Here is a 27385-nt window from a genome sequence, read left to right on the forward strand (position 1 = left end):
GTATATTCTGATGTCTGAAATTAGGCATTTGTCCTTTTCCAGTACTTATGTTTCCATGAATGAGATGCATCAGCAATATTAAGACTAGTAATTCTTTGGTCAACAGCTATACAGAGATCTCCTCGTGTAACAGATATTGCTTCTATTCCCAAGCACACATAACATTTTCTGATTATATCACCCTCAGTTTTGCAAACCACCTAAGAACAGTCAGAGCCCTACCATCTTTTAGCTCTGTAAGAACACTTCTCTATCCCTTTCTCCTTAGTGCTACCGTTTTATGATAGTATGAGAGGGAAGAACCATTTTTCATTTTCCAGCGCTGACATGCCACACTATCTTGTATGCATCTTAAAATCTAATCTTTAATAGGGAATGACATATGCAGCAAAAGTAGGCGTACACTTCAAAGATATATGGCCCTCTTCTGACATATATTGAGTCTTGACTGATCCTTTCACTGATTTCTTTTAGGGGAGAGATTTATTATTTCACAAGTATGTGCCTCCAAACTAGGTACATATCTATGAGACAAAATGCAGACAAAATATAGATTATTCTATAAAACCATTAATTCATTTGTTACCGGTGGCATCAGCAGTCACATGGAATAAAAAAGTAATCCTATATTTACCTACAGCACTATTTTGCAGCACCTTTCACCAATAACAATCTGAAATGTTACAATTTGTGCTTACAAGATTAAGGAAAGAAATGCCATCTCAAAAAAGGATGAACGGACGTCCAGATGCAAGTTTAATTATTTTCATGAGGTCTACATACCATAAATCTCTTTTCTTTTACCTGTGTATCTGAAAGTCAACAGAAGAAACTGCAAAAAAAGCCAAACAGGCTGAAAAGTCATTTTAAGTTTTGTTTTTTTTTTTTTTTTCTAGTTGCATACATTTATAGTTGCATGTTCTCAGCTATTTTTTTCTAATTAACAATTAAAGCCAATTTAAGCCAGCAAATTATTTTTTTTTTTTTCTAATTTAAAAAATTTAATATTTGGGAAAAGTAGCAAGGAATTTTTATATCCTGTGTTAAAGCTCTACTACAACAAATATAAATGTATGGCTGAAGAGATAAGACATTGCAGAATTCAGAAGACAAAGCACAATCCTTGGAAAGAGTTGCTTATTTAAAGAATTCTCCGCATCACATCAGACACACTTGCATTTGGAACAAAGCACTGTTGAGTACCATACCCACCCACAACATCCAGTGGGTATAGGACGGCTCCATGGAGAAAGGCTTATGAAGACAAACCCTGGCATTAATAGTGCAGTTCTTAGAACTTCAAACCTTTCTGTTTGAATCTAACTGAACATTGTTTCAGGCAAATCCTATTTTCCCTGATGGGCTGATCACCAGCGGAGCTAGTCCAATATTCACAAAGTCCCTTCTATGCAGACCTACCACAAAAAATGGCTGTCCAGCCACAGGAGCGTTTCCACATGCTTCCATGCAATGCCACGTAGTCTGGCATTTCAGTGATATGACTGTTTGTTGTGCAGAGCTGAACTGCAACAAAAAAAATCTATGAAATGCTCATCATTTTACTACATCCTTTCTACTCCTTGCTCTTTTCCTTCAAAAAAAAAAAAAAAAAAAAAAAAAAAGCCTGTGTAGACTGTCAGTTTAAAAGCAGTTCCTACTTAGAGGCACATGCATCAGACAGATCATGGCTGAACAGAAGTTACAGGAAGCTCCAATACATGTATCCTTCACCCCAATTCTTCATTAATCTCTTCCAATGTGGTCTGCACTTAAAGACTTCCAGGATCTGGGAACTAAGTTCACTTGTTAATTATCTTAACTAAAATGTATCATTTTATTATTGTTAAAGTCAGATACCTGATGCGGTTATTTATGTAAGTTCATCAGTGTCCAGACAGAAGTACACTTTGAACAATTACCTGTTACAACTGTTTTGAAGGATCAGGCCTTCCCTGGCATAACAGTTCTGGCACAGATGATCTAGAAAGAGATCTTCAGAGAGATCTGATGGGATTCTCCTCACTTAGCTTTAGATGTCTGTAACATAAATGTCTACCTTTGAGCTATTCAACTTAAGTTTCCTTCCTCATGGCCAGAAGAAGGAAGAGATCTATAGGGCAAAATATTATGATTATGTACATCCAAAATACATGCTCCCAAATAAATGCCTCTTTCCCTCTCTTGGCTATACAGGGAAAATAAATGAAGCAACTCAGATGGAAACATCACAGAAACCTGGAGTGAAACAAATCCCATCATGTATCTCTCTAACTCACTGAGTCAAAGCTACACTGTCTCAATAAACCTGATTCTCAAGAATTTATGTAATATTCAGCAACGCCTTACACGCCTGTTTGTCTTAATAGTGGCAATTTTTTAGTTAACCTTAGTTATTTAGTTGACTTCTGTGAGAATGACAGCAGTCTTTACTAGACACATTTAAAGAATATAGAATGAATCCTACCCTGTATCCTGTGTCCAAGTCTAACCATACTATTACTTTCAGGGTAAAAGTTAGTGCCTACATTTGGATATGGATTTAAATTTAATGCTTATATACAGTATTAAGAATTACAAGTATCTTCATATTTCAATTTAAACGTCCTATTCAGTGTACATTTTTTGTGACAAACATTTTAAGGTTTTAAAAAAAGAATAATACTGTACAGGAAGGAATGCAATATGTATCGCTATGTACCAGCAATAGCAAGGGCTTTACAAAAACACAGTATGTCTCCCCTTTTTCTACATTTGAAGCTATTTTCTTTTGGTTTTGTTTTTTAATATTTATTATTATTTTTTGAAGTTCTTGGAATTAACACCTAGGGGGTTAGAAATGGCTACTGAACTAATATGTGTTTTCCATTTACGGTTCTCTGTCTTTGAAACAGTTATCATAAACATTTGAAACAGTTATCATATCTTACGATCTGCTATCATGGTGAGAAGCTCAACATTTGAAAAATAATCCATCTTCCACAGTATCATTCTGAAATCTCAGTATCTTAAAATTGTATCTGCTCTGCCAAAGGAATCCTATTGGATATCAAAAGATTTCTATTTCATGGATTCCTATTTCACAGGAGGATAAGGTTCAGTTGCTGCATTTTGATAAACCACATTTATGAAGCAGGGAAGGTACCTATTACAGATAAAAATGAAAAGTACATATGCAACATCAATAAAAATTAAAGGAGTCAACTGAGTTTATATTAATATATTATGGCTGAGAAGTTAACCTCCTGGAGTCAGCAAAGTTCTGAAGTACAAGTTTTACTTTAAGTACATGATGAAGTACTTACATGAATTAAAGCAAACTACGAATATGCTTGAGGGTTTACTACCATAAAAGTCATCTTAAATGGATGAAAAAACAGGATAATTACATGGCTTAACATGATCCCTAGTAACTTTTATTTTCTGTATTAACATATGGGAATATTGGTCAAAAATATTAAACAAAGGTTTATTATTCATGTATTTCAGTTAGTTTTTTCATATTCCAAGATTAGCAGATTTAGCCAATTAGGGAACAAAATAAAAACATGAAGCACAATTCCTATACTTTTCTGTCTTTTTTCATTCAGTTGACTACTATAGTCAACCTAATTTTAAATTTTTAAAGCTAGGGTTATAGGTAGCTCTTTAAAATTGTGGGTCATAGACAGATAGACGTGTTCCAAGGGGATGCAGATACAGACTTCTTAATCAGTCAGAATTTTAAAGTCAAAAACTTTCAATATTTATCAAAGAATACATCCACAAACCTACGTAAGCTGAGCTGCACACACTTCCTACTGAAGAAATGATTTCATGTGAAGCTACGAAGCTACATATTCTGGAATGTCAACATTTTACAAATTAATTGTAACTCTGCTCAAGTTCTAGTGATGAAATTAAAATTAAAAACAAACAAACAAAAACACTATCTAGAGGATTCGTTTAGTAAAGTTAAAAAGAATTTTGTTTTCAAACCAAGTCAATATTATAAAACACTTTCAACTTTCAGAAAATCATTATAATTGTACAATATCAAAGACAGAAATTTGCTTGGATGAAAAAGCCTTTTTTAAAAAATAAATCTCACAAACTGTTTAGGAGTTAATTGCAGGCTAACATATGCACATCCCCAAAAAATTTCTTTACTTGTCCCATCTACCAAAAGAGAAAAAAAAAGTATTTGCACACCTTTAATCATAACTAAAACTGTAGGTCCTTAATTTGACTATCTGAAAAGGAAGACATGAAACACCTTTGTTACTAACAGTAGTTTCATTTAAGTAACAGAACAGGATTAGGATACTTGTCAGCTAAAGTAATTGGATTATATAAAAATATTGCCCTTCTGTAAATTCTAATTTAAAAAACTTAAATTTTGTTAATGCTGTCTTTTGCAATATTTCTAACTGATACTGTATTGTTAGTTTTAATTATGAAACAAGAAAAAAACATTTTAATTCCTTTCATAATCACTTCTACCAAAGGTAATGCTCCTCAAAGTCACTATTTCCAGCAATAATTGTCACATACAGAATGTGTAAGGGTTTGTAAATGAACATAAAACATCTAGTAGAACTAAATACAAGAATGCATGAACTTAAAACAAACAACATTAACTTCTCAGCAAACCAAAACTTCAGTTACTTTCTCTACATGAACTGCAGCTTTTCAAGATCATATAAGGGGCCACCTATAGATATACATGCATAAAGCTCCTGTAGCTACACCTTCAGCCACCTTGAACCTTCCGCAGTCCCCAGAAAAGTGTGCTGGGGCTGAACATTTCCAGACTGCTTTGCTACTGTAAAACATTGGAGACTACCTAAGTGTCCTAAGTTCACTTACTTTCCTGATGCATACTTAAAACCAATGTGTTTTAAAAGGAGACAAAAGAAAGCACCATAAATTTGATAAGATTATATGAAAGTCCTGTTCCAGGCTAGGGTTTCTGTTTGGTTGATCAAGATGACTACCCTTCCAAGAAACACTGACAGTGCTGGATGAGGAAAATATAAATAAATAAATGCATTTATCAGAAGGCAATATGCCTTCACTACCGTCATGCGACACTGCAGCAAAAAGGGACGGGAAAAAGGTGTATCATGTGTCAGCAGCAGAAGGCAGACTGATAACAGTGGGAGGAAGTAGAAGCAGAGCAGGAAAGTCTTCTTGTGTGAATATGTTTCTAAATTCTTGAATGAAAGAGAACTAAATTATTTCTTGGGGTGAAGAAAAAGTGCTGTTTAAAAACAGGGTGAAAGGGAACCTCATTAAGTGTTTTGTCAGAAAATCTTCCACCCTTCCTTTTGCACTATAGTAATAATACATCTTATTTTAAAAGTGGGAGGTGTTTTGTGAAGGTTCTTCCCAGTACCAAATCTGAAATTCAGTACCACGTATTGATAACAGAAGAGATTTGCAGCAAGCCCAAATACAAGTTAATGAAAATGAGGCAGATAGAGAGCAATAGTTAGAAAAGCCTTAATCTGAAAAAGGACTTGGTCCTGAGGCTAAACAGGTCAGCTAACAAATGCATTTTACTCAATTTCAGTCCACATAGATTAAATATGAAGAAACAGAATAAATGTACAAGATCAAAAATATCTTTGTTTTATTTTTTAGATGAAAGGTGTGTATATTCCTGCCCCCCTAGAAATTCTCCTGAGCTCTGAACCTGGGTCAGCTCTCTACATGAAGAATTTTCATATGAAGATTCTCTTGAGGAAGGGTAGGAAAGACAGTAAGGAAAGAGTTACATAGGAAAATAACTTATCAAGGAAGAAAAATGACATCTCTTAGACTTTGCACTGTGCTAATTCTACCAAAATTCCTGGCACAGGTTTTAAGCACTTTCACCATTTCTTCCTGTGTAAGTTGGTAAAAGAAAAAAAAAAGAAAGGAAAACTGAAAAACTATTGTACACATCAACGAAGGGTATGAAGCCATCCATGAGAAACTGACATTTACTGACATTTAAAACATTTACTATGCTAGCTGCTGTATAGGAACTATTTAAGGATTAAATTATGATTTTTAAAATATTTATTTATGAATCCAATCTTCTGCCATCTTCTCATAAATAAACAATTTATACTGCACATAATAAAAGAACTGCCATAGGAAAATCCAAATCACACCTGCGCAGTTAAAGAGAATCTTTTATGATTAAAATCACAGGATACTAATTTAATTTAGTTTTCTCAAATTCAACTTATATAGTTTTACAATCTCCCTTTTTATGATTAAAATCAAAATATATTATTCCTTCCAACGATAAGCAAAGGCAAAGAGGAGTCAGACTTAACAAATATTTAGAAATAAATTTTATGTACCAAATACAAAAGCTATATTTAAAACAATTATGGTACGGTAAGGATAAATATTACTAGAGTAACTAATTCAGCAAAGCCCATGTTTGACGCAAGCTTTTCACAAATGTGGAACACAGAGGATAAGGTTTGCACCAAATAGCCTGGGTTCTGTACTGCTGTTGGTGAAAGCTGTACTGAAAGGAGGGATGACTATTTATATTAAACAGGTGAGATTTAATCATGTTAAAAATGAGAAACTTGTTTAAACTAAAACCAACAAAATCATTTTTAATTACACATTTCCCTATCTTTATGTTTATTTAAGACTGTTTGCTTTTGTCTGCTATCATTAACTCAGGTATGCTACTAGTGACTTAAAATAAAACACAGCTTACTGTCTAATTTTTTCAAGAGTGGTCTTTTTGAAGCCTTTTCAGAATATCATTCAAATGTTATGAATTAAGGTTAGAAATTACAAGTTCCCTCTCCATCAGTCAGAATTTACTCCCATATTATTCCTTATGGGGGAAAAAACAAACAAACAAACAAAAAAACAACACCTGCTTGAGCAACAGCTAATTTTTTTATTTTTTTTTTTTTTAAACTGGACCAGAGTTGATATATCTAGGATGAATATTTTCTTTATACCTCAGTAACTTTCTTTTCCACCTAATAAAAAGCTGAATGCTTTCTTTTTATTGACCCTTCTAGGACACTACATAATCAAGTTATTTGATTATGTACACAAACCATCACACAAATATATGCAAAATATATGAAAAACAATTGATGTCACATATGTCTTCTCCAAGTTTTAAAGGGACATTTAATTAGTCTCTCTTTCTTTTTCCCTATAAAGTTTACTGGAAAATAAAACTATGCTCATTCCACATACACAAGCTCTGCATACTTTCAAAATAAAAATTTTAGAAATTAGTTTTGCCAAATACATCATCTCCTCTCCATCGTGCTTTTCATCTCCTGCTCATTACAACAAACTGAAAAAAAGCACATTTTTAAGTGCTTGAAAACTTTTGTATCATACAAATTAATATTATAATGTGAAGCATGAAATCTAATTCTGAAGGAAAATACTACTCCTTTCTATCTCAGATACAACTGGAGATGGCCATAATTCTTTGTGGGTCCAGCTGGATACCGAAGTTGTATGCCCATGCAGACCACAATTTACAGCTTTTGAGAAATAGTTTAACTAACTCCTCATACTAATGCAAGTATTTTCAAAATTACATAGCATGATCTTAAAACCTATACAGTCTATGTATTTATTATACATTCTGATAATTTTACTTTTGTCCAACTTTTATTTGACTTTGTCTCTTTTTTTTTTTTTTTTTTTTTTTTTTAAATCTGCTGGTGAAGTTAGATGCTAGCTTTTGCTGGGTTCTTAAACCTGCACATTCTATAGAATCATCAACTTACCACACTTCATGAAACAAAATGCTGTGCCAGCACTGCTCAGCAATAGCCAAAACGTTGCTGAGAATCTATGCCATTCTAGCTACAACTGCAGAGCACAGCACTATATGGGATGCTCTGTTGAAGTTAACTCCATCCCATCCAGACACAGTAGAACATAATACAGAATGTTACTTACTACCTATTACATTTTATGAAATAAATGTAGATAAAACACTCCCCCAAACCACTCCCTGGATTTTTTCCAAAAGACAAGGCGGCAGTACCTGGTAAGCTTGCAACAGCTGCTCAGCAAACTGTCGTAGTTCTGACAGTAGAAAAGATATTAAAGAATTCCTTAGTATCTTGTTCCTTCCTAGCAAAACCAGTGTGTGTGATACAGCATCCAGTGCCTGAAACTAAAAAGAAATATCAGTAAATTTAAGCTTTCAAGATCTGTGTCTTTTTTTACCCCAAATGATTTCCTTCAACGGTAACAGAACTTATACTTTTTTTAAGAATAAAGTTGAGTTTTTTAAATAGCTTATATATATATAGTTAATGCAGTTTTAATGTATATATATATAGTCTCACATACATATATGAGAAATGCACATCTCTTGCCCAGAAACCTTGCATTCAGCACTGCAGGACTGGCCATATGAACAAGTCTCCAAGGGCAGGAAATCCCTATGAGGCAGCTCTTTGGCATAAGCAGTGCTCGTGCCCATTCTGCTGTCATAGGAAATGGGTGCCCATCCTGCACAGTCAGTATTTCTTTTTGTCACAGGTGGGCAAAGGAACAAGGAGTTGGACTTGATGATCCATATGGGTCCCTTCCAACTCAGGATATTCTATGATTCTATGATAACAAACTAATTCTTTGAAATTCAAATGTGTAAGCAAGCTTAGAGCTATACCGGATTTCCCAGGCAATGGAGTTAGCATTTAATCTCATTTATTCCTGTTAACTAATAGAAAGCGCACTGAATTTTCAAGTTCATACAAGTCAGCTTCTATTTGTTGGTTAATGAGCTGTAGCCAAGGTCACAGCTTGTGGTTCTTTCGAACCGTAACAAGAGTGACGTGAACTTACACAAGAATTATATTTGCAATTTCTTTGTCTGCATTCTTTTCTATCAAAAAATAACGTATATATTATTTTCTTAGTTCCTTGAAATGGAAATGTACAGCCATTGCTATACTTTATGTAACACACTACTTTACACAGTAAACAAGACGTTATTTCATAAAACACTACTAGAATTTTTTCTATATATAAATGTACCAGAGTTCTTTCAAAGAAAAAATACACATTAAATGACTACTAAACTTCTATACCCTTACAGCATTAATATTCAGTATCTCTTGCACAGTGTCTGTTGAAACAGCTAATGCACTGCAGATGAATGATTTTGACTGACAAAAGGATGCTCTGACCCCAATTTGTATCTCTAAGAAAAGCAACGTCTTAACCACTCAAAAGCAGACTATTGCATTTTATGCACAATCCAGTTTATTCCTCTAGCCATCTCACATACATCTTCACTTAGACCACCCGCTGTTTCCTGCCTATGTTGTTTAGCTGACAGGTGCGTGCTTGCATTTTGAACTAACCCACCATTTAACAAATTTGCATAGGACAAATCTTCCTGGAAAGCATTTCCAAACAGACAAGAGGTAGGAAGGTGATCAGGAGTAGTCAGAGTGGATCTACAAAGGAGAATTCATGCTCAGCCAACCTGATAGTCTTCTGTGATAAAAAGACTGGCTGAAGGTTAAACAGTGTACAGCTTTTACCTTGATTTGACAGGGCTTTCAAGACTCCCCCACAAAACCCCTACTGACAAAATTTTGAAGTATGGGTTAGGCAAGTGGATAGTGAGGAAAACTGAAAACTGCCCAAGCTGCCCCACCCTTGGGGTTGTTATCAGAGGCCCATAGTACATCTGGAGGCCGCTCACCCAGGGCATAATGCTGGCACCAGAACTGTTTAACATCTTCATGAATGACCTGGATGATGGGACAGAGCACACCCTCAGCAAATTCAAAGATAACAAAACAGTGGGAGGAGTGGTGGGGCTCCTGGTAACTTAACAAGCTGAATGAGCTAGCAATGTGTCCTTGTGACACAGAAGGCCAACATCCCGGTCCTCAGGAACAGAAGCATTACCAGCAGGTCAAGGGAGGTGATTCCTCCCGTCTGCTCACTGCTGGTGAGAGGCTTTTGCAATGCTGGATCCCATTCTGCACTGCCTGGCACAAAAGACATGGACATGCTGGATTGAGGCCAACAAAGGGCCAAGATGGTGATGGTAGGAGTGGAACATCTGAAACACAAGGAGTAGCTTCAGCTATTCAGCTTTAGAAGAAAAGGCTCAGTGGGGTCTCATCAATGTATATAAATAGCTGATGTGGAGAAGTAAAGAAGATGCAGTCAGGCTCTTCTCAGTGATATCCAGTGAAATGACAAGAGGCAACAGGCATGAAACACAAGAATTTTCATTTAAATGTGATAAAAAAAATTGTTTACCATGAGATTGATCAAACAACAGTACAGGTTGCCCATAGAGGCTGTGGAGTCCCCATCCCTAAGGATGTTCAATGCATGACTGGACACAACCTGCTGCAACCTGCTCAAGCTGAACCTGCTTGAGAAGGGAATTAAATCTCCAGGGGTACCTTTCAGTTGAATTTGTGAATCAATATTTACATTTTTGCCTTGCTTTGATACAATACCTACAAGCGGTAGGTATTTATTTCTATTATTAATAGAAACTGATAACAGTTTCTATTAAATCTCTGCTACTACCATAACATAGTTAACAATGCTTCCATGAGCATGAAATCTATTGCATTTCTGAAGTGATAAGATGGCATTTAAGATGCAATGAAGTGCTCTGTTGTTTACTTCATACAGGTTTCCACAGTTCAAAAAAAAAAACCAGAATTTACAGATTAATTTACATATTTTCAGGTCTTAAGTGGATTAACTGGCATTTATTAGCTAAGGCTTCTAAGAGTTATAATTTTTATAAAACTTACTTTGCTGGACACTTAGGTGGCTATTTTGTTTGAGTCCTAAACAATACACTTGATTTCTTCAAGCTTATGGAAGCAGAGAAACACCCACAACACTGGCTCAATAACTTCAAGAATACTTATGCTGCAGATCTTTTGACTACATGTATATCCCACCAGCTTTGGGAGCTGAGACTATTCATTCCACTATGAAACTTGTACTGGTTCCTAATTATCCTGTCGTTCAAGATCCCTTCTCCATAGAGCTGCAACCTCAAGGACCTTGTAGTTTACATGTCAGCTTTTCAAGAGCATGTGCTATTTGAACAGGTAGAGATCTCAGAAATACATCTTGGAAGTTATTTAGCCTTCAATTCTACCAAAAGTATACATACCCAAGGAAAACAGTAATATATAATCACTCTGTCTTAATTTCTCCATGACAACACATCACATGGATACACCCTGCTTGACAAATGCAGGTTCTTCCTCCTCTCATCTCTTTCCTTCTTTTGCTGTAGAAATGTAATTAATTTGGTAGCTTCACATTTACAGTTACTGTCAAGATGGTCAAAGTGCTAGTTGATACAATGCCTATTTACCAGCTTATTACGACTGACGACTTTGATCAACCTGGCTATCATTTGACCATTATGAGGCAATCTCCTATTCACAATCATAATGATTAAACTTTAATGAATCTTTGCCATTAATCACCTCACTGTAGCATGTAATCCCAAAACAAATACAAGAAAACTATAAAAGACAGACAACTCTTACTATCAGCATCAAATCTGCTTGCTGACACAGATACACTATAAACTCCTGATATTAAAGAAAATTCAGAAATTGTGTATGTGTTGCTTTGAAAATCTGAGAGATTAAAATAATTCACAGTTGATTACACCAAAGATTCTACAAAGATGAAACGTGAATGAAGGTAAGACAAAAATAGGGTTCTGAACAATTAAAATCTTGTGAAAGGATAGCACAACACGCACACCTACATGTGCAATGAGGATATATGAATTAAATCAGACCTTCATATATTGGAAACACATACCCTTCCAAATAAAACAATGATTCTTCTTGCTAAAAATAATCCAGATGTTTACAGTTTTGGAAGATCTTCCCTACTATCTACTAAAATTGTATAGCAGAAACAAAGTTTGCAACAACTGGATAGTTCTGCCTTCTTGACAGTATATGTGTGCCAAAAGGGCAAGACTGCTTGAAGTCATTACTCAGAGGTTTAAACAATGCTAAAAGAATAGCACATTTCTCATTTTGGTTGCTATTCATTTTTACTCATTTCAGTTTATAAATTAAGATGGATACATATTTTAGGACATAACATTGAGTATACTCACCAACTTGCCTTTGGCAAGCAAGAGAACTAGACAAAAATCCAGAACAGTGTTTCTTTCCAAAGTCTGAAAGAGTAAGAGATCCCTGAATTTCTCTTTGTTGAGGTACAGCACTTAAACAGATGTGAGAGATTTCTGTTCAAACTTATGCTGTCTCAAGTCACAGCACTGAACTCAGATTAAAGTATCTGCACTAAGCAAAGAGAATCAATACTCATTCAAATGCTCTAGTTGGCAGCCTATTTGTATTCTAGCATTACTGTCCTTCCCTTCACCTCACAATTGTCTTCTGTCCAAAATAATATGCTCCAGAAATGTTTGACTTCAGCATGCAACAAAAATGAACAGAAAATCTTTTGTATGTGTCCCATACAGAGTGCTTCTTTGCTGCTCCTGTGCCACCTCTTTCCTAGCCTCTTGTGCCATTCCACTAAAGAAGAGACAATTGGTCTGGATATTCCTGGGATCCACTACAGTGGACAGCTTGCAGAATATAAAGCAGTCTTCCACAATCCTTTCTGTCCTGCAGCTGCAATGCAATGGCTTGAGTACAAAAGGCTAACACAAAAAAAAAAAATAATCCATGCATACCTTCATATTCTTAAGTAGAAGTAAGATAAGCATCAGTTTTAACTCAAATGTAAATTTACAATTAGATACTTAAGCCTATGGAAATCTACTCCTATGCATTTTAGCATATTATTTCATTATTTTTTTGGTAAGTATAACTTACCTATTATATTCTGGAACTTGCAAGAGTTCTATCAAAATAAAAGCTATCGCTAAAAGAAAAGCAAACAAAAAAATACAAAATGGTGCCAAGTAAAAGAATGAAAAAGAACAAATGTGCTCTGAAGACACTGCTCTACCCTTAGTAACTCAAGATAGCAAGTAATGTTCATGAGCATTCAAAGAAAAAAAACAAACACTACTTTTCTGTTAGCAAGGCAGAGGACATTAGTATGTGACAATTCTGCAGATGCCTTTTGAACAGATTACATTAAATAAACCTTAATTCACTCTATCTTGAGCTGATTTTAAACAAGTATTACTAATTTATCTGTGCATACTAAGGAAATTTTGCCTACTTCTTATCACAGATAGTTCTATCCTACATTGTGTTCTACTATATAAGGAGCATGAACAAGTCTTCTGTTAGGATGAAACAAGTAACACTTGTATATAATGTATTTAACAACTTTACAAACGAATGAGATTTCATTAGATATCAGTCAGTATTACATGCTTCTCAAACAGGCAAAACTCACTAATTCAGCCATAATTCGAGCCAGAAATTAGACAGGGATACAATCTGCTTTAGGTGCAATAAAGTAATTTTTCAGTGCTACTCTTCCCAAAGAACACACGCAAAATAGGTATATAATTATGATTGTTCTTTTTTAGTCTCTCTTCTATGTGGTTTCAAGATTTTTAGACAGATGGTGAAACAAATATTTATTATTTTTGTAGTTATTAACACTGGCAACTGAAAGTTGCCTAAATGATCTTTAAAAAAAACACTATTCTTTCTATTTTGTCAAGCATTACCATTTTCTTGTCAGAATTTTGTAGGAATGGATCACAGGGAATCTTCAAATTTAAAGCATGAGCCTCCACTAAGTGAGGGACATAGAGATTTTGTAATGATAGACTTAAGGAACTTGAGATATGGGTATCAATGACTGAAAAATCCCACCTGCTAAGTAATTTATTAAAGAGTATGGATTTAATGTTGCATTATGGCGCATCTCTTAGTGTATTTTATGAAGATAAAATGACAAAGAATTAGGGTTGAAATAACCTTCACAGGCTGTATGTATTAAATGCACACAGACTTTATAACATATAAGCAATAAATCTGTAAGCGGAGAAGAAAAACAAGCCTGTCTTTCAGAGTGACACTCATATATTTCTAATTAAGTTCTGGAAACATTCAGACTGATAATAGTTCAAACACTATGCAGTTTCATTAAAAATAAAGCATATCCTCAGCTCTCAAGTCTATCAGCCAAATGTTAGAAAAGGAACAGAGATCTTTTTAATCCCTTGAGCTTGCTTAATGGTACAGATGAAATAAAACTTATGCTGTTCATGGATTCCCATTTAAAAGAAATCAGAAAATTGTGAAAAAACATACTAGACACAAGAAAAGAATTGTGCCTGGTACAGTGTTTGGGAGCTTCATCATTTGCCCCTAACCCTTATCCCACACTTTCTGTCCTCTTCCCATGTTCCTGGCGATGTGGAACAAGAGACAGCAAAGCCGTGCCCGTGGCTGGGAAGGACGTGTGAACTGTCCATCTGCCTGTCGCCAAAATGAATATATAACGTCAGCATTCTGCTTGCCTCAAGCATACTAATACAGTCTCGCCTCCAACCAGCCATCAATTTTAAAACCTACTGGAAGGTATTTTTGACCTTCCACTTCTCCTTCCAGATAATTTCAAACTGGCTATCATTTTCAAAAGCTGTTAGTACGGAAAAGGCTGACCAGCAAGACAAACAGCACACTCTTAAAAGCCTTGTTTCTGCAGGAAACCAGGATACAAATCTGTATATATGAATTATTTGTTTAGATTTCATTTACCAGAATGCTAGACTTCCCTTTAATAATGGTTATCCAAAACGAGTGATTTTTAAAATTACTAATTCTTATACAAACAAAGTAATTCCTTCATGAGTTGCATGATTCAGTACACCCTGTGACTATGAGAATTGAACCTTAGTTTCTTTTTCACCAGTTTAAGATTTCCATGCCAATTAACTGCTGTTTTCCCCTAGCAACTGGTATATTTGGCAACAGAGGACAAAGGCAAATAATTAAACAGGTACCCTCAAACTATGAGGTATTAAAAATAAGTGGTGTTTCTGCCTGTGAATTCACGTCATGCTTGCACTTTGCCCATTTAGTCCACCCAACTTCCACTAAGTCACCAACATCAATCAAAAATGTTCACTTACATACAGAGAACATTAATATCCCTTTTCTTATCTTACTGTCATGTTGCTTCATTTGTGAATTTGATGGTTGTCATTTTATCTCTCTCCTCCTGCTTATGCTGCAGTATTTATCCTGTCTTCAAGTCTGAGGAATTTGTTACATGTTACTCCAATTCTTGGCTCTGTAAACCTCATCTCAGGCCCCTGCTCTGCCCTTACCCCTTCATAATCTTGTTCAGGCTTCTTTCTGCTCTTTTAAACTTTATTTTCTCTACTAGGACTACCAGCTACCTTCCTTGCAGCAGGTTTCTTTCTACTCTGCAGTATTTCAATACTGTTTTGAAGAGCTTTGGCTGAAAAACATTCTGATGGACAGAGCTGGGACTATTTGCACCATGTCTGACTGCACCACAAATGTTTACAAAATCAAAGAAAATGTGAAAAAGATGCCTTAAAAGAAAAAAAAAAAAAGAAGAAGAAGAAAACAAAACCAAGGTATTTCAGTATCTGGGAAAGAACGATTGCAATACAGTGCAGAGGATGGAGATTGAGAAAGAAACAAACTGCTGTTAGCCCACGAGGTGTCCGGAGAACCAGAACACTTCAGTGAATGATGCCAGAAAAGCCCCAAATGCCTGCAGTGTATAACATGGTACTCACCGAAAGAAACGTGCAACCTACTAGCTCCAGTGCAGGTGTGTTGGGTTTGTGGTGTGGGGAGTGAAGACCTCCAAGGAAGAGTGCTACACAAACTCTTCCCACTTTTCTTTGCTGGCCATGAGACTCGTATGCCAGGCTGGAAGCATGAAGGTACAATTTTTTCCACCCATGGATTGAACATATCTTTCTTAGGGTTATTTCTTCAAGGTTGCCTAACAGTCACTCTGATGCACTGATCAGCATGATCCCTCTGGATCCATAAATGCTTCAGTCATCCCAATGCCAGTTCTCTAAGGAATAAGGCAGTGATTAGTGCATCTGCATTGACTGTCCGCAGCCTAAACTAAGTCAATCCGGCTGCTGCCGCCACATCAGCAAGGAGAGAGAGAACAGAGAGAGCCCAGCACTTGCTGTGAAGGACAGACTTGCAGCTACCTTCCTATTCCTCCCCCTTACTGCTTGTTCACACCACTCTGGCAAAAGCAAATTTTCCAGACTACATACTAGGTTTTTTTCTTTTCCTTCCCTGCAGAGGGGATGGCTGTTACTGCTGAAGTAAGGTAAGGACAGACTCATGCTAGACATGCAGAGCCAGGACTAGCCACCAATGTTAGTATGTCCTCTGACTGACTGACATAAGCAAACTTTTCTCCTCCCGCTCCTGCCAAGGATAAGCAGTACATAGCACAACTTGCTGCTGCTTCTCATCCAGTTCCAAAAGATTAATGCAGTAAAGAACACCTTTTTCAGTTTCATTACTATTTTCTAGCATGAGCTACATAACAAATCCTTTATTGAACAGAACAGAACAGATAGAAACTACAAAATTACCATCTGCAAACACAGTTTATTTTACAAAGGATGCTCTTAGGTTGTTCTGCCACAACTCAACTCCGGTAAACTTGCATTGCATTTTATATCTTTTATCTCTAAATCTTTAATTATTCTTTTAACTTTGCTCTACAGCTTTGTATGCTATTGAGATAAACTGCTACCAGATAACTTCCTTTTAACTTTCACTCTTGATTATAGAGCATTCTATATTAGAAATCCTACATTCACAATAACACCATCTCCAAGCCTTTTATTCTAAACTTATAATTACAATTTTTCCCCCTCCAGTTTAATGGGATAAAGATTTATCTTGTCTTTCCCATTTTGAATGCCTTATATTCTTGAGTTAGATAATGCATATAAAATAAAACTCACCTCAGTGATCAGATAAAATAAATATGAGACGCTGTTGTGGATGTGTGCTTTTATTCTTGTTGTTTTGTTTGTTTTTTAAGGCAAACAAAACAAAACACTACAAAACTAAAGTGTGAACTGGATAGCCTTAAAAGAATTGTGGGCTGTAAATCAGAGTTAAATTTAATTCTGCTTCTACTTCAAGATGATATTATACATTTCCACACACTAAAACCAAGCATCTTGCTTACAGCACCTCAGCCCAATCACCTCTACAGAAAATATATCTTCTGTCAGGGCACACAAACACACAAGTCATCAGTGCATCTGAAGACTGAATACAACCAATTGATCTACAAAGAAATCCAGCTAACTACTTAAGACACTTGGGATCCTGCTGGCACCTGAGTTTTCCCCGGTAAATTTACTTTAAGGAACACTACATTGGCAGAGGTCAATATTTGAATGTCTGCACCTCCTTGGGGTTCAGGAAGCAATCATCTAGATACCTAAATCATCCAAGAGTCTGGGACTAGTAAACACTGTTAACAGGAACATAGCATCAGCCCCAGTCAAAAAACATTCACAAGAGCTCCTGCTCTGAGACTGTTTGCTGCTGCTGCTGCTCTCTATTTTCTTTAAGACCTAGTGTAAATATTCTACTGATTATTAAGAAGTAGCTCTAATGCAAAGTCTCACAGTCCTGCCTGTGAGATTCAAATTAATACTTCTCTTGATTCTCCCTTCTGAACTAGTGCTGGTCAGAAGCCTGCAAGGAGGCAGAAGCAGGCAGAACCGCTATCTGCCTGAGGATGCTGAGCACCTAGCCCATGCTAAGGGATGCAGAATACACTGAGCAACAAGCGTGGGCTCAGCCAGAGCAGAAGAGTTATGGATTCAAATTTTTAATCTGATGACCACTTAGAAAAAGTCACTGGATAAATTACTTAAGACAGGTATTTTAAAGTTTTTAGGTTTTTAAAGCTAAAGAGTGTGCTGGTCATCCTCAAGGAATTTTAGTGATGCAAATCGAAATCTCATTTAAGTGACTATGACTCACAGGCAGTCCCTGGAAATGAAAATGGATTTCAGATGTTTACTTCTTGATCCATCAGTTTCCTTCCTTCTCCTTCCCCACAATAAGCAAGCAACTTGGAATACCACTTAAAAGTGCCAAGTATCCAGCATGCCTTGAATTGAGAGAACAGATAGCTTGTTTAGGGTTGTGGATTGCATGCAGAAGTCGAGCACTGAAAAGTTATGCAAGGATTGTCTTTGCAACCAGCTGTAGCGAACAGGCTCTACAGAGCTTATTTTTCATTTCTATCCTATCACCATAATACAAACACACAACCCCTATCTGGGCACACAAAACTATTTCCTACAGAAGCTTGACAAATTTAAGCAGTGAGAACTTTACTACGTTCATTAGTAAACAGGCAAAAGAAGAGAGAAACTCTAAGGTCCTTGTTATCAAAATACATACACACACTTTAAGCAAAGACTACTATCAAAAACCCAATGTAAATGTACATCATTACAGGTGGGTTGGAAACCACCAAAAAAAATCTTTTTTTTTTTTCCTAACAGTAGAAATAAAAATCCAGCTAACTTCATCCTGTAAATCTTCAGTAATTATAGCTTTAGTTCATGATGTACATCAGCTGAGGATGGCTGAGGAGGGAAGGTGGACAGAAGTCTTAGAGGCAGACAGAATTTTATTTCCTTCATTTCTGACTAGTTATTCCTATGATCCACTTCACTGAAGTAAATGAGAGTCAGTCAATTTGGTGATTGCTTTAGACTGTAGTGATTTACAAGACAATAGATTCTGATTACCATTTGACTTAAATAGCACTCCGCACAGGACAACAGATTGCTGAGAAAATTTAATCCAACAATCACGGGATTCAAACATTGACTTTTACTAGACCATAAAATCCTGGCAACACATTTTAATATTCAGACGAATGAACTGCTGTTCCACTACGCACGCAAAATTCTTTGGCCAACCAAAACGCACCGTGTCTCAAGAGCCATGAAATTCCCCTTTGAACTCAATTAATTTCAGAAAATTGAAGCTCACTTTTTTTTTTTTTTTTTTTTTTTTTTTTTTTTTTTTTTTTACTTGAGAGCCACTGGTGACAGGAGTAACTATTTTTAAATATTATTTGTCCCTGAGCAGGCAAGGCTCTTGTAAACTGATGACTCAAGTATTGTCCTGGCAGTTGCTGACAAAACACGCTGCAAACCGTACATGTCTGGGGGATCTTGCTGTCAGCCACAGCTAGCTGGAACACTGCTACATGCATTAAAACCATCAGAGTAAATCTAAGATTACTCTCTTCTGGGCAATTTCAGTCATTAATGAATCACACAAGATGTATCCTAGAGAAGAAAAGATTTGAAACCCTGGTTCTGGTTAATTTGTACTTTTTCAAATGCACAAACACACTTCCATATATTTCATAACATAATTGCCAATAAGTTTCGTACAAATCCCCTTTTCTGTTTTTCACCGTACTATACTTCAACTTGACATTTTCATCAGGGTTTGCGACTCTTTTCTCATAAAAAACATTAAGCTACTAACAGGAATTCTTGCATTTGCTTTTCTACTAAATTTGCCATTAGTAATATTTGAGTTTTTAGCTAAATTGTTCATGAAGACTTTAAGATGGAACAGAGAAAATTAAAATGGGCAGTGAAGGCAGTGAAGTCCCAAACAGGATAAACTTTCTAGAAATTGTTCCTGTCTCAGCGTCAGTTTCAATATTCTTAACACAAAAAACTTCAAAACAACTCAAAACAACTACCCTACAGGCAGGATAGCCAACTTCCTAGGTGCAAGTAAGAAAAAAAAAAAAAAAAAAAGAGAGAAAAAAGTAAGAAAGGAAATAGAACAATGCCTTTTGTTTTGTTAAATGGTGCAGGCAATTTGTGAGTCTTGGCATCATGATCTGAAATCAGTATTGATGTGTTAAATACAGCAAACAAGAAGAAAGCAATTGTGGTTCACTGAAACAGGCTCTTTTCCTTCTGGACAAGACATATTTGAACATAATTAGAAGAACTGGGGGACAGGTGGATGAGGTATTTGTTGAACAGAAACCAGGCACAGGAAAGCAGTATTGCCTGAGCTACATGGCTCAGCTTTAGTCTAGAATCCTTAAAGCACTGTAGCACTGTCTTCTATTTTAGTGTTTTGATTCACTGCTTAAAACAAGAGGTCCAACAGACAGACACAGGTCTCCATGACAAACCCATGGTGAAGGCCAGAGTCTTCTCGTACAAAATCGCCCAGAGTTGTGGATGCCCCATCCCTTGAGCTGTTCAAGACCAGGGTGGATGAGGCCCTGGGCAACCTGATCTAGTGGGTGGCATCCCTGTACATGGAAGGGGGGTTGGAACTGGATGACCTTTAAGGTCCCTTCCAACCCAAACCATTCTATGCATTAGCTACACTCCAAATGACACTATCAGCTGCACCTAGAAGTACACAACTGAACTGAACTTCTGTCAAGATGCATGTAAACTAGTGTGCATTTAAACCACTGATAGTTGCTTTGCCAGGTGCCAGAGAACAGCCCGTTTGAAAAGCAGAATGGGTGGCTCCAGAAACTGAACCCAGTCTCACAGAGGTTTCGTGTAACAGGAATGCATTTCTCTTTGCTTCAAAGCAGGATTTGAAAGAACCTGTACAAGCAGGATAGTGGTTCTGCTGACAACGTAATGACTCTTAACCTGAATGAACAATTTGCACATTGAGAGTAACGCACCAACAGCAACAGACCCGTATGAACCTCCAAGAGTCTCAGTGTCAAGGATTCAAAAACTGGTGACAAGCAAAGTGCTTGCTCTGAAGATAGCAGTGACTATCACAGATTTTGCAACATGAGAGCCCATCTGTACCAGAATTGCACACGCGATCCTCACAAGCTTTTATGTGTCAGAAAGCAGGGCTTCAAGATCGCTCCAGCAGAAGGTGCAGAGACAGGTCTTCTAGCAGATGGATTTACCCTCAGCGCATTCATGCTTTGCCCTTAGCAGCAGTGACCTAAGACCCCTTCTAGATACTTCCAGAAGGATCCTTCCAAAAGATTGTTTGCCAGTTGTGTGCAGACTTTTGAGCTGCTCTTCAAATACGGTGGGAGAAGAGAAAAATAAATAAGGAAAATTCAAAAGGTGTTTTTTATTTGTTTTTCTTTGATTTTAAATGGTTTTATATTTTAAGTAATATTTGTTTTTATTCTACTTCTCTATCTTAAAAGATATGTATACATATACACATATATAAATATATATATATATATTTGCTACTCATGTCAATTTGGAGTTTCAGGTCAAAAATTCTATCCGAAGTGCACAGTTTTAGGCAACTGAATCCAGGCAGAGAAGCTCTCAGTAAATGTCTTTCTGATTCCTACAGTACCTCCAGTGCTTTATAATTAGAAACATCTCAAACAATGGGACTCAGCAGTTACAGCAAGTAATTCTACTGCTGTTTTTCTTTCTTTACATCTAATGTAGAGATAATTATCTCTTCTCCAATTCTCAAAGGTTTTTAAAGTTATTTAATTTGCTCTGCAAAATGCTGGGATTGCTTTTGAAGATGAGGTATTCAGTGTAACCCACAGCCATTTTGTTCTTTGTTCACTTTTTGAAGGTGTTTCTCACAGCCCTTTGTCCTCCTCGACAGATCTTGACAGTTTTATAGGTGAGGATGGCAAAAGGAAAGTAGTGTCAAATGCTATAGCTGCACTGGTGGCTGGCTATACAAACGCTTTTTGACAGTTAGTAGGGTTAGATTCAACGAAGTTCCTAATGTTTTTATACTGCAGGAATTTAAGCATCCGCCTAGAACCAAAATTCATAGTTTGCCACTCTTTTCAGATGACAGCCTTATAATTAATGGCAATTTTATTTTAAACCTATAATCTTGATATTTCAATCACCACTTGAGTAAACAGTGATGATTAGAACTGAAGCATAAAGTGTCTGTGGGAGATATCTGCTACATAGCACATGAAAAATTAGTCGCACAGTTTCCACTAATTTGGAAGTCTACATATTTATCTCCATTTTCACCCCAGTTTAAGAAAACCAAGCCTGTGGGAAAAATAGTTATTTTTTTCAATAAATCTTTATAAACACTGCATTTACCACACACACTTTCCCTTTTCCCTAGAAATCTGGAAACTACCAGGATTAACCCTTAACAGTTGTTTTTTGTTTGTTTGTTTGTTTGTTTGTTTTTTTGCAATTTTTAAATTCTTAAAGCTGTTTGATTGAAGCATTAGCTGCTGGTATGAATGACTGCTCAGTCAATACTGTGGTAGAAGCAAGATACAAAGCATCTCATAAAAAGCCATCTGCTTCAGTGAAGTCATTCAGAGGCACTTGCAAATTATGTGGACATATTCCACACTTCCTGAATGATTTCTAAAAGCCCTCTGCAAACTTGAAACATCCCTTATCTTTGAGGATATTTTCTCCATTTAAGATGCAACATCTCTCACTTCTCTTTTCCTTCCATCCTCTCCCTAGATTACTCCAATCAACCAGTAATCCCTCTCTGGATAGCCTCTTAGCTCCTACAATTACCATTACTTTATATTATTTATAAAATCCCTGTGTGAGTAGAGGAAGGGAACAGGTGGGAACAATGGAGATCACCAGCTGTGAAGAAGTCCTCACTGAATATGCACTCAAGTTTTCTTTGTTGTCTACCCTATGATCACACAAAAAATAACAGCAGTCACACCTGCACAACTCTTTTGTTCATATCACACAAACACGCTGTCTGCTCACATCCAAGGATAGTTCTTAAGGAAAAAATAAGTATCACACTATGGCAATACCAAAATATAAAGCACCCTCCTATTGGAGACACAAGGCTCTAGTGCTGGAAAAGCTTCTGTATTTATTAATGGTTTCCTTCTGAATGCTTTAGTTTCCCTACCTCTAACAAAATCCAGGGACATCCTTGCCCCCTCCCACTCCTTAAATTTATTTATTTATTTTTTACATTTACATTCTGATGGGAATACTTAACACACTGTGAGTGGGATTCATTCTAAATTAAGACCAATACATACTTGTGTCTACAGGCATAGCAAATGTTTAAGTTCCCGTTTTGCTCAAAACAACTTGAGAGTTCATCCTAGAACAGGCACCTAACAACCAGTCAGCGTTCCACAGGCTCCATGGATTATATAGATACAATCCTCACTTACTGTCATGTGAGTGTTGTTACGTACGTGCAGACACTGCACTGCGATATCAGAGACTCAAACTAAAAATTCCACTACCATGTCTACTTCAAGTTACTCTAAAAGATGGACTGAAAACCCAAAATCCTAAAACAGACAATGAAATTAATTACTTATGGGAAGTTCTGTAAAGAGAGATTAGAGATATTTCAACTGGATGCAGATACCAACAAGATGATGCATGGAACAACCACTGAGCAATCTTATCTAGTGGGAGGTGTCCCTGCCCATGGCAGGGGGGGGGAGGGGGGTGGAAATAGATGGTTTTTAAGGTCCCTTCAAACTCAAACCATTCTGTGATTCTATGAACAAAGCAAAGTGATGAATACAGACAAAACGCAACTCGGTCCTACTTGCTGGGTATGCCAGGGACATACCACTCCTCTCTTCTTTACTCATTTTCTGCTTTGTTTTTAAAATACAAATTTGTAAATGTCTACCGAGTGACAGAGATGATCTGAAGCGAACCAACATATGTAATCTAGGTGTACTAAAAAATTTTAAAAATTATAATCATTACTTTCTGAATATCTACATTACATCCTCATGTAGCAAGAAAGAGGGAACATTTTTCTCTTATAACTTCTCTAAATCTGTCTTAATCTGCCTTCTTAACAGTTCTTAAAAAGTCCTGTACTCAGGAGTAGACTAGAAGAAATTGCATGCATGAGCAAAAATTATTCAAATGCATTCATCGGCCATATCACACACACACAAAACAAGAACAACTACAAGAATAATTTGTAAGAAGTACCTTTCAGAACCCAATAAGACGATATTTTAAAAAGCATAAAAACAGAACAGTATTACATTATACTGAAATGGTACATAAAAGATGGAAGATGTTTTAAACTTACCCTATTGACACTGCTGTTTCTTAAAATAATCTGAATTAGATTTTTCTTAAATTCTTCCAGCTTCTTGAAACATTTCTTCAGAACATGATTAGATAATTTAGTATCAGTTATTAATCTGATCAAAACACAAACTGCCTCAGTAAGAACATTTGAAACGGGAAATTTAGGACTGTTGTAAAAAGCAGTCAGTCCATCAAGCAACTGAGACACTGAATTGCATATGGTAAAAGAATCATTCTCAAGCTCCGTAAAGTCTGCTTGCAGAATTCCTCCTTCTGACAGTTTTCGTATTTCAAGCAGATGTTGAAAAAACTGTAAAGGAGCAGTCAGCGATTCATCCTTCCTAGCACAGCAAAGATTCAATGGGGGAACTATTTCCAACCAACTTTTAGATGCGTCAATATTATGCTCAGATTGGTGAAAATCAGAAGCAATGCCTAAAGAATCGAATGCGCAGTCATTAGACACATCACATCCAGAGTCTTCTAACTGGCTTGAGTAACTCACAGGATTTATACATTCCTGATCCAGAAGAGTTTCAGCAAAGGCACCTTGTTTACCTGAAATACAAATGTGCACGTTACATCTATGTGATACTTGTTTACAAAAAATGTCTTACTTCCTTCCTCCTTTTGCTTCCATGCAAAAATCACATCATACACAGGATGTTCTTGCTGCTGAGAGCTTCCCATGACTGGAGTTTAGCTGCTGTGGAAGGTGATGTTTTTAAAGTAAAGTCAAAACTATTAGAAGGTAACGTATTTGTGGACCAGATGTTTTATGCAGATAGTAGTATGAACAGCATTTCTGAGTTTAAAATTTCCTGATGGTTTAAAGTTTTCACATGGACAATTTAAGTGGACATCACACAGACAATTTAGTGAGCATCTGTACTACCATTAATTCCTAGGGAAGGAAATGTATGTAAATTTCTGCCTCCTAAAACACTTCTCACTACTTTCATTATCAAGAACTCAGATTGCTTTTAGAAAACTGTAAAGGTCTGTTACTGCAACCGCATCAAATACGATTTTCTCCTCTATCCATACTCTTTTTCCCCAGGCCAGGTAAGGAATTCTAACAGAGCCAAAGTTGAACAGAGCATTACATTTGAGCTTTTTATTATTTAATGAAGAAAAATACTCAAAATCAAAAATATCTTGAGTCATTGCCTATCTTATGCTACCTACTTCAGAAATACACAAACTATATTACAGGTGGTACATTTTATATTTGCACTATTACGAGATTATTTTCATGTAACAGCATACAAGCTCCATCATCCTGTTTCATGGTAGATACATTTAAGTTAGTGCCTCAGGGCATAAGAACAGATGACAACAGACTCCCATGTGTTACATACTGCCTGTGGCAAAAGATTATGGTCAAAACAGTCAAAAGACAGTGGAAGATCAACACATCTCAGTGCCATGATGCAAGGTTAGAGCCCCATGCGCTCAACCCCAGGCTGTGCCCCACTTAGTGTGCCACAGTCACACACTGCTTGCCCACTCATTCTTAAAAAACATGTATGTAACGATGATATTTTCCATAAGGACCCAAAGCAATACAATACACCTCAGTGTCTATTCTCGAGTGAATAAGAAAAAACATAGATGGCTTGGCGTAATGGCAAATAAATGTCATAAACACTATGCAAGTTAAAACAATGACAGCAATTTAAGACTATTTTTAAAAGTTCATACAGATTCCATTAAATACACATTTTCATATTGAATTCTGACCATTACTTCAGTCACTGAAAACATACTCTGGTACTGAGTTTTAATCTCAGTAGCACTAGCCTCACTGGATGGAAGCATGATTTATTTTTATTTTATAGAATAGAATAGTTCAGCTGGAAGGGACCTTCAAAAGATCATCTAGTCCAACTCCCTGTCCACTTCAGGATCAACCAGAAGTTAAAGCATATTATTGAGGGCATTGCCAAATGTCTTGAACACTAACGGGCACGGGGCATCAACCACCTCTCTAGGAAGCCTGTTCCAGTGTTCGACCCCCTCAGAGTATAGATTTATTTTTTCTTATATCTAGCCTGAATGTTTTTAGTTAGTTTCATGACTTTAACATTCAGACACAATAAAAATTGAGCAGGACTGGTACCAACTGAATCATGATGAAAGAGCTAACTGCAGGGAAATCAACTGATATTTCCAGGAAGTAGGAGAAGCAGGGCTTCTAAGGCCAACCTAGCATTTTAGATATTAACACAGTTCCCAGATGCCCTGCAAATCAAACCTGGAAAGCAAGCAAACAAGAAAAGCACATTTGCCTTGGTCTAACTAACAAAAACAGGCATCAATCTTTCATATCTTCTCTCCCTAGTGCTTTGAGCAAAAGACGCTAAAAAAAAAAAAAAAAAAAAAAAAAAAAGTAACAACCGAAAATTGTTTTTGCTACTACTTAAGAAAAATAAGCACTTTTAGGGAATCCATCTACTCCTGTATAACTACATGGATATTTTGTTAGTTCTTCACCCCATAGGACAGTGTGAAAATTGCTCATGGGGATGTAAGTAACTCTGGGAGACAAAAGAAGTAAAGCACAGAAGTATGTGCAAATCCCATGTGCGTGTTTGTTGATTATCTTGAAGCTCCCACCATAAAGATATTCAAAAACTGCATGGCAGCTTGTTCTAGGTGTCCCTACTTGAGCAGCAAGAGTTGGACCACTTATCTCCTCCCAACCTCAACCATTCTGTGATTTTGGGAAAAAAAAAATAAAAATAGAAGAAAGGAAGAGAAAAGAGAAGAAAAGGGGAAGAAAAGAATGGTACATAAATATTTATAAGAACCAAACTCAAAACCATCCCAAAATCAGAGGTAGTAGACGAAATACTCCTACCAGCAGGAGACAGTATTGCATTTGTGCTTAGGTTCCTCTTTGCCAAGATACCAAACACCTCTCCCACCATCAGCTTCCAGAAAACCCCGTTACAGTTATTCCCCAATAGCAACATATTTCCAGTTGAATTTGTAATACAAAATGCTTTTAAAATGTTCAATGATTTATATGTTCTAGTCACATGGAGAGGAAGGAAAAGCTATCTTTTAATAAATAAACAATTCACCCAACAGGAAATATTCATGACTTCCCTCAAAATATCTGAAACCAGCTTGTTACTTATTTCTTGAAAGGATGTAAACTAATCACTATGTACATACCTATTATTTAAATGAGAATGTCTTGATGTTCACACCATATGGTTATCAAATACAAAAAGAAGGAACAGTATTAAGCCTGTCTTACACTAACTTCAATTGCAATTTCAAGAAAAATATAAAAATACTAAAACAAGAAATAAAAAAAAGATTGCATGTTATATACTA

The 27385-nt window shown here is 36.3% G+C and overlaps 1 protein-coding gene across 1 annotated transcript in view; it reads right to left on the reverse strand.

Moving 5' to 3' along the window:
• MEI4 (meiotic double-stranded break formation protein 4) overlaps nt 1–27385 on the reverse strand; it is a 73477-nt gene that overhangs the window by 31175 nt on the left and 14917 nt on the right. The window contains exons 3-4 of the mRNA XM_032184487.1: nt 24036–24595; nt 8018–8149 (exon numbers count right to left, since the gene is read on the reverse strand). Of these exons, the coding sequence (XP_032040378.1) occupies nt 8018–8149; nt 24036–24595 (692 nt within the window). The remainder of the gene's footprint in view (nt 1–8017; nt 8150–24035; nt 24596–27385) is intronic.

This window comes from Aythya fuligula, chromosome 3, assembly GCF_009819795.1.
Source record: "Aythya fuligula isolate bAytFul2 chromosome 3, bAytFul2.pri, whole genome shotgun sequence".
NCBI classification, from domain to species: domain Eukaryota; kingdom Metazoa; phylum Chordata; class Aves; order Anseriformes; family Anatidae; genus Aythya; species Aythya fuligula.